The sequence below is a fragment of the Montipora capricornis genome, chromosome 6 (assembly GCF_036669925.1).
Source record: "Montipora capricornis isolate CH-2021 chromosome 6, ASM3666992v2, whole genome shotgun sequence".
NCBI classification, from domain to species: domain Eukaryota; kingdom Metazoa; phylum Cnidaria; class Anthozoa; order Scleractinia; family Acroporidae; genus Montipora; species Montipora capricornis.
The window spans coordinates 8,944,786-8,952,349 of record NC_090888.1 but is presented as its reverse complement, the minus strand read 5'-3'; the positions used below and the strand labels follow the sequence as shown (position 1 = coordinate 8,952,349).

The following is a 7,564-nucleotide window of genomic DNA, read 5'->3' as shown; positions in this document are numbered from 1 at the left end:
ATAAGTGCTACACGGCCAACGTTTGTATAAACGTAACCTTTCCTTGTACTTGTACATGTTCATTGCCGTGACTTTAACATCTTCAATTCCCACGGCTTGCTCCCGTCTGACCTTGTAGCTCAGTCGGTAGAGCGGCGGAGATCTAACCCGAAGGTCGTGGGTTCACTTCCCACCCTGGTCAGAGTTTTTCTCTGTCCTTGTGTGGGCCCATTTTCATCAGTAGGGCTAACGCTAACATGGTTCATATGGGATATAAGTCTAGCACTTCACATTTCACTCTATTCAGTTAACTCTGTTAAAATATAAGTGCTACACTGCCAACGTTTGTATAAACGTAACCTTTCCTTGTTCTCGCACCATAGTTCGTTGCTCAACCGACTGAGCCAACCAGACGAGTAAAATCGTCTGGTGTTCCATGAGGGTCACTCTCAGGGCGCAAATGGTTAAAATCAAAAAAAGGAGACTGCTATTGTAATAATTTTTTTTTCACCACAATTGCTTGTAATCTCGCAATCTGATTGGCTAATTTGCCGTTGTCTAAGAGTCGAGACAACGCTGCTCACATCAATTTGTCACGCAATGCAATAGCCAATCAGGAACGCTCATATTGGGAAATAAACCAATCATATTGCGAGAAAGTTATAGACAACGCTTGCTCTTTCGTTGTGTCATGATTTTGGTCACGCGTGGCGAATATCGTTGTCGATAAGAGTACAGATAACGCTGAACCTCTTTAGATTTGCTAAATTGATTTAAAACTGACTGGTGTCGTTTCAGACAAAGGCTGGAGAACAACTTCAATACCTTGAGCAAAGGTTAGTTATGGATATTACTTACTCCAGTACAGCTGTGCAAACTGTCCTTGTGTGGGGCCATTTCCATTCGTAGGGCTAACGCTCACATGGTTCATATGGGGTAGAAACTTAGCACTTCACATTACAATCAGTTAAGTCTGTTCAATTACAATTAAGTCTGTTTAATTACAATCAGTTAAGTCTGTTCAAATATAAGTGCTGCACGGCCAACGTTTGCAAAAACGTCATCCTTCCTTGTACATGTGTACTTGTACATGTTCATTGCCGTGACTTTCACATCTTCAGTTCCCACGGCCTGCTCCCGTCTGACCTTGTAGCTCAGTCGGTAGGGCAGCGGTGATCTCACCCGAAGGTCGTGGGTTTAATTCCCACCCTGGCCAGAGTTTTTCTCTGTCCTTGTGTGGGCCCATTTCCATTCGTAGGGCTAACACTCACATGGTTCATATGGGGTAGAAACTTAGCACCTCACATTACACTCTAATCAGTTAAGTCTCCCCGGATAAAGGCCGTGTTTGCTCAGAATCATCTTGTTTGTGATGTAACGATAATTTTATCAGTAAAGGAATTCCACATCACCATTTTCGAGTTTTAAACTCGGGATAAACTAAGGATTTCCCCTGAACACCCTAACATAACGTGACATAGCCCCTTTGAGGGTTTAAGGGGCTTAATTTAAGGCAAATTTTCGGGGCAGTTCCCATGAGCGACCTCTTGCTCAGAAGTTGAGCATGACAACTACTGTACATTGTAGTAATCGTCAGGTCATGGATTTTTCTCCTGCTGTGAACACTTACAGACTTTCCAAGTACCCTTGGTCGATATAAAAGATAGATCTCTTTGAGTTTCCTTAAGTTTCTCAAAAGAAACAAATCCCTTCTTCTGGAATGAAGCTGTGACTTCTTGACTATGGAAGTTAGTTAAGAGTAGTAAATTATTAATTGTGTTTTATTTGTTTCCAGCTGGGTGGGCCTGGTGTCCAAGAATTACGAAATAGAACGAGCTTGTGCTGAGCTCGAGGCCGAAGTGGAGAGACTAAAGCAACACCAGCAGCAAGTGGAGAGATGGTGAGAGGAAAATACTGTTAGTATTACCACCAACACCCCTCATTTACACTAGCAAGTTTTCCTTGACAAGTCCACTTACGGGAACCACGACGGCTACGGCAACGAAAGCGTCACTTCAAACTATTAGTGTTCCACGATATTTTCATCTTGTCAATTGTGTACAATATGGGCGAAGTATGCTATAACCAGATTGGTACGTACGGATTTGAAGCAAAGAGAGAGAAGGAAAGATTCACTGTTGTTTGTAAAACCTGAAAAATGGTCATTTTGCATTGTTGTTTTGACGAGTGCGGGAGAGAAATGTACAAATATGCGTGCCGCACGTGCAGCACGATCATTTTTTCCTCTTTTGTAACCAGTGATGTTACTGCGTTATGGCGTTGTCGTTGCGGTAGCCGTCGTCGTTTTTTAGACTTGCTACTACCACCACCACCACCACTACTACTACTACTACTACTACTACTACTACTACTACTACCACCACCACCACCACCACCACTACTACTACTAATGTTACTGATGATGGTGAGGATGACGTCATAGGTTTTTGCCTTATGCATGTACTGACGTATGACTCAGCAAGGACAATTTGGTATTCTGTGCGAGGTTCCCGGTTTTAACGCCAGCTTTTTATTGATAGATTTCTTTCTATTGACGAAATATATTTGAGTTTAGGTACATTTTAATCCAGGGCATGTTTACAGCTCTCAAGGATTCCCATTTTGCTCTCTTCCACAGATTTTCATTGTATGCACTTGGGCTTGATCAATACACCGCAGTTCATGGATTAGGAAGCAATCGTAGCCGACTCTTGACAAAGTGACATTCGAGGATGACTGACTTGTCAGAATATGTTACAATGTTACATTGACAATTCTAGTTTCCCATAACTTTTGCTCTCTTCTGCCATTATTTTGTTGTTTTCAAATCGTAATGTAATGCTTGACTTCAATGTGTGGGTAAAAACTACAAGCGGCATTTCACTAGAGCACAATCATTCTAGGAAAAGACTTCGTGTAATCAATTCGACAATCACACTGAAAAACGGATCCATTTTCCAAGAGCTTTTTCACAAAATTCTTGAGTTGACGTGTCTCTAAGTCTCCCGGACTTCTTGCTTTTATTATACAGCACTTTAAAGCTACAGAAGCTTTGAATTATAATGGTTATTTATTACAATAAACTTTGACAAAGAGAAAGGACTTTTTCTATTTATAATAGTAGAGCCTATCTATCTGTGCGTTAGCCCTGGCTTTGACATGGAAAGGCGCCCGCGCTAGGAAAGAGAAAAATTGTGTTGGAGGGGGGTGGGAGGGGTAGGGGGGGAATCGGTCACATGGCCTCCGGATTAGATCACCGTTGTCTTGGCCACCAAACTCTAATGTCAGACGTAGGCAATGCGTGACCAAAGCGGGTGGTTCGACGAACTCAGAAGGGAATGCGGGCAGTCTATCGAGGATAAAATTCATATCGTCGCTCGGCCATGTAATATCCCTTATTCGTTCTCGAGATCTTGCGATTTTCGATACTTATGCGATATATTTTTTGTCGCGGTCGGTGAATAACATCTACGTATGAATCGTTTTTCTCACATTAAAAGTGGAGTATGTCGGTATCAGTGCGCATGCGATCATCGACCACTTAAACGAAATACGCGGTCTGCTGGCGATTGCGTCCTGTGCGGAAGTAACTTTTGAACTTGACCCACTTGAGGTGAGGGCGGCTGCTTAGCACGTGCCGAACTCCAGGAATTCGCCAACTAAACCCCTGGCGATGATTGAATACTTCAAGCGTACAAAAGCGTGTGGGCGTGCACATCACGAGATCCCTAAACTTGTGCAAGCACGGCGATGAGGTCAAGAGGACAGCGAATAGAGATCTGGATCTTAAGAAGAAAATATGCACCGTGTTATGATAGTGAAATCAAACAGTGCGCTTACTTACATCAGCTACGGCCTGTGCTCGAGTACGCCACTACAGCGTGGTCTCCTTTTACAAAGCCCATGGTCCGTTCATCGGTGACCAGCCCTTTTTGAAGCGATCACTTGCTCTCCGAATTAGTAGCCTGTGCGTAGCCGTACCCTCCCCCCAAAAGAAAAAAAAGGGAAAAACGTTTCTTTCGGTTGCAGGGTACGGATACACGTAAGATATAAACCAGAAACCCATCATCTGATGGGCTCGTGTCTGAACTCAGTGAACACGTGCTGGCGTGACCTAGGGAACCCGGCCGGAGATGTTTTGCGACATTAATTTAAACGTTTGTTCGCTGGTTACCATGTACTTACTCTAGATATCAGTATAACCCAAAATTGATAATTTGCCAAACTTTAGTTTTTGATACTCCTAGGTACATCTCATTGCAAAACGTTCCGCGAAAAAATGTTTCTTCTAGACAAAGTTATAAAGGAAAAACGATTCTATAAATACATTATCTCTAATTAGAAGCTGTCAACAAATGGCTTACAGTGAGTTTTCATCCTTTTTCGCTGAAATTTGGCAAGAATGTCGCCCAATAATCTGGCAAAAAAGAACGTGTCGGGGAAGTTTTATTTTTGCCTGCTTCGAGAGTAATGAGTATTCAAGCAAAGCTAATGCGTGTTTTATTAAAACTTGAAGTTTAACAGCGTATAAAAACAAACCAGACAATTATCAAATTTCCCCGCCACGGTTTTTTAGATCAAGGTGTGAAGAAAACAGCGATGTCGCTCGCTCTCTCCGGTTAAATTCTAACCGGCAACGAACTCAATTTGTGAAACTACATACTTTTGGAAAATGATGGCTATTTTAGAAAATATTTTTATTTCTTTCCTTAAATTTTAAAAATATATACTTAAGCTTTATTGGGGTTTTTATGAAACGTGTGACCGTGACGTAGCGACAGCGCGAGGTTGTCATTTGGGGTATATGATACCTTGAGTCATAGTTAATATAAAAATATGTGCTTTCTCCAATCATAGCCAGGGATGCTTTCGAACGTGGAAGCAAGAGAGGAAAATTAGTTCCTCTGTGAATCCGTTTTTTCTTTTGGACTGTTTCACAGTATCTCATGCAGCCCGTGGCAGTGGTCGAGGCGGAATATCTAGTTGGAGTCGACTAGGGCTACTACAAGTGTACAACATCTTGTAGCCCTGCTCTTACCAAATGCAAGCCTCACATATGTATGCAAACGCACCGCGCTTCCTATTCAAATCACGTCACTGCAATTATGACAAGTAGAGGCTACGGGGATTTTACTGTTTCCTGTCTGTCCTAGATTTTAGTCACCGACCTTGTTTTGCCTAACTAAATATTTTGAGCAAGAGCCGATACAAAGTGGATTTCACCAGGAGGAGCCCATTACCTGATTTGATTTAGTGATGTGGTATGTTAGTCGGTTGGCCAAACCAGCCTTTTTTTAGGTACAATGAGAGTTGACATTGGATTGTTTTGCCCTAGTTCCCCGCCTCCTCTCAACAAATAAATCTGGTAGATTCCCGACATCTGGGGAAAATCTGGGACGGTCGGGAAACGATAAACAGTATGTTTGCGGTAACGTGGACCCCGCCCGGGAGGTGAGATTGCGTGACGATTGTCCCGTGTCACGAGCGTTGGACAATTTTTTGGCGCGTTTTCGCAGGTCAATGAAAGCTCCATTGTTGTTTTCGGTTCAGCTCAAAATATTCACTTCTTTCATAAAAAAAACCTAGTCACTCAAGCTCAAGCTCATTTCAGCCCTAAAGGTCAGTTAAGGCGTAATTTGTTTAACTTCAGTCCGAGGATAGTTCATGAAATCTAAATTTCTCCACGGAAAGATAATATCATATCGATCTGTCGGAAGCGGATTGAATTTCAACTAATTTCTTCCAATTTTTAAAATCAGTATTTAACTCTTCCCATTCGCGTTCATTAGCAGCTGAGTGCTTTTGATCGACGTTGTGTTCTTTGGAAATTTGCTTCCTTTAGGAAATCTCAGGTAGATAAAAATCGTTGAACTGATTGCACTTCAAGATAACTCGACCTCGGACACGTAAAGACCAAAAAATCCTCACTTAATCATTGGAAATCAGAAGTTTTCTTGGACACAAAGGTTTGTGGTTTTTTCAATTCTTCCTTTTCCGAGTTCTTTTTGTCTCAGTTAGCGGCAAACTTTTTCCCAAAACAGATAATTGTTTTTCAGTTGTCTGCCTCTTGGATGTGAAGATATCTTTGCAACAACAAGGGAGGAGATCTCTTGCGGTTTAGATCTTTCATACACTCGCAATTTTAAACAAAGTGAACTGCAATGCGAACCCTGTGATCACTGTATGTATTGAAGAATTGAAATGGCCCAAATTATTCTTCAAACTTTTGCTGCTCTGTCCCTCCTGGCATTTGTCTTCAAAGCTTCGGACGGCGTGAGTTCGAAGACGTGTGCGCTACCAAAATTATCAGGCAATAAATACTCAGCCTTCACTGGAAAAATAACTGCGTTATTTCGGCAATCGAACGGTCGAACCACGGCACTTGTCCAAGTGCTAAATGTGTACCGAAGAGACTCTCAACTTAAGAGTTTTGCTGTTATAAACGCGATCGATCGATCGAACTCGTGCGGCAAACATCAACACAAACAAGGAGATGCGAGACTTTGGATAACAAAACGACATTCGAGTGGAATGTTGACAGGAACGGCATCTTTACCAGTAACGATGGAAATGGTTGATCAAGTATTGGAAGCTCTTCCAGGTGAGTTTCCATAATACTTAGTTTATTGCGACCGTCGGTATCAAGGCAGGAATTTGCATGACATTGCACTATTCCCTCAAAATTGCGTGTGTGTGATTTGTTATAATAATCAAAACAAGTGTTTTGACCTCACGATTTTAATATTTGATAATCAAGGTCGATTTGTTTTGGGGGGTAAAATTTTGTGGCATAGCAAGTCTTTTTCCTATTTGGTTTTACTTCGAAGCCGATTTTGTGGATTTGAAGGAAATGAGAAGATGCAACTTATAATGCAGTAAAAAACTGCCCTGGGAAAGGGAATTTAGAATTTATCTGTTACATAACGTGTTCGATTCTAGAGACGACGATTTTGTTACTTAAATTAGGAAGCTAAATCGCAATTTTCTTTTTGATATTTTGCTGAAATGGCCTAATATCAAGGCGAGTTTTATGGAAACTGATGCAGCATCAGAAGGTGAGAGAAGCTCAAAAATTTTTGGTATCAAACACGTTCATTAAATAAATCAACCACTATGGTGAAATTTGTGGTTAATTAAACTTCGATCAACTCGATTGATATGAAGATTTCCGTATTTGCCAAACCTTTATTACCGAAATATCCCGCATTTCGTTATATGATAGACGGTATCCTAATTTTCGGGTGTTTTTAAAAAGTCCCTTCGTTCTGAGGACATGTTTCTATGAAATTCGATACGCATATCAAAAACAAGTTCTGCTCAATTAATTAGGAAGTCGACAAAAAACCGCATAGTGTATCCTCGCGGTCCTCAGGAAAAGTCTGTGTCATGGAAATCTTCAAATCTGAACGCCCTCAAAGGACTTTGAGTTCATAACAATGGCGGATCATAGGTTTTACCGGACAATGTAAGACTGGAGAAAACTCTTAGCGTAAAAAAGACGTTGTTGTTTTTTTTGCTAGGCACACACTCTTGTCAGTCACGCAATCTTGCCGTGACTAACCGGAACGGACTTCGGTTTTACTTT

At 41.5% G+C, this 7,564-nt stretch overlaps 1 protein-coding gene across 1 annotated transcript in view; it reads left to right on the top strand.

Annotated features, from left to right (window-relative positions):
• Window positions 1–3,078, top strand: part of LOC138051457 (pre-mRNA-splicing factor SPF27-like) — a 13,927-nt gene extending 10,849 nt beyond the window's left edge. The window contains exons 7-9 of the mRNA XM_068897652.1: window positions 778–815; window positions 1,775–1,879; window positions 2,618–3,078. Of these exons, the coding sequence (XP_068753753.1) occupies window positions 778–815; window positions 1,775–1,879; window position 2,618 (144 nt within the window). The 3' untranslated portion in view covers window positions 2,619–3,078. The remainder of the gene's footprint in view (window positions 1–777; window positions 816–1,774; window positions 1,880–2,617) is intronic.
• The last annotated feature ends 4,486 nt before the right edge of the window (window positions 3,079–7,564 follow it).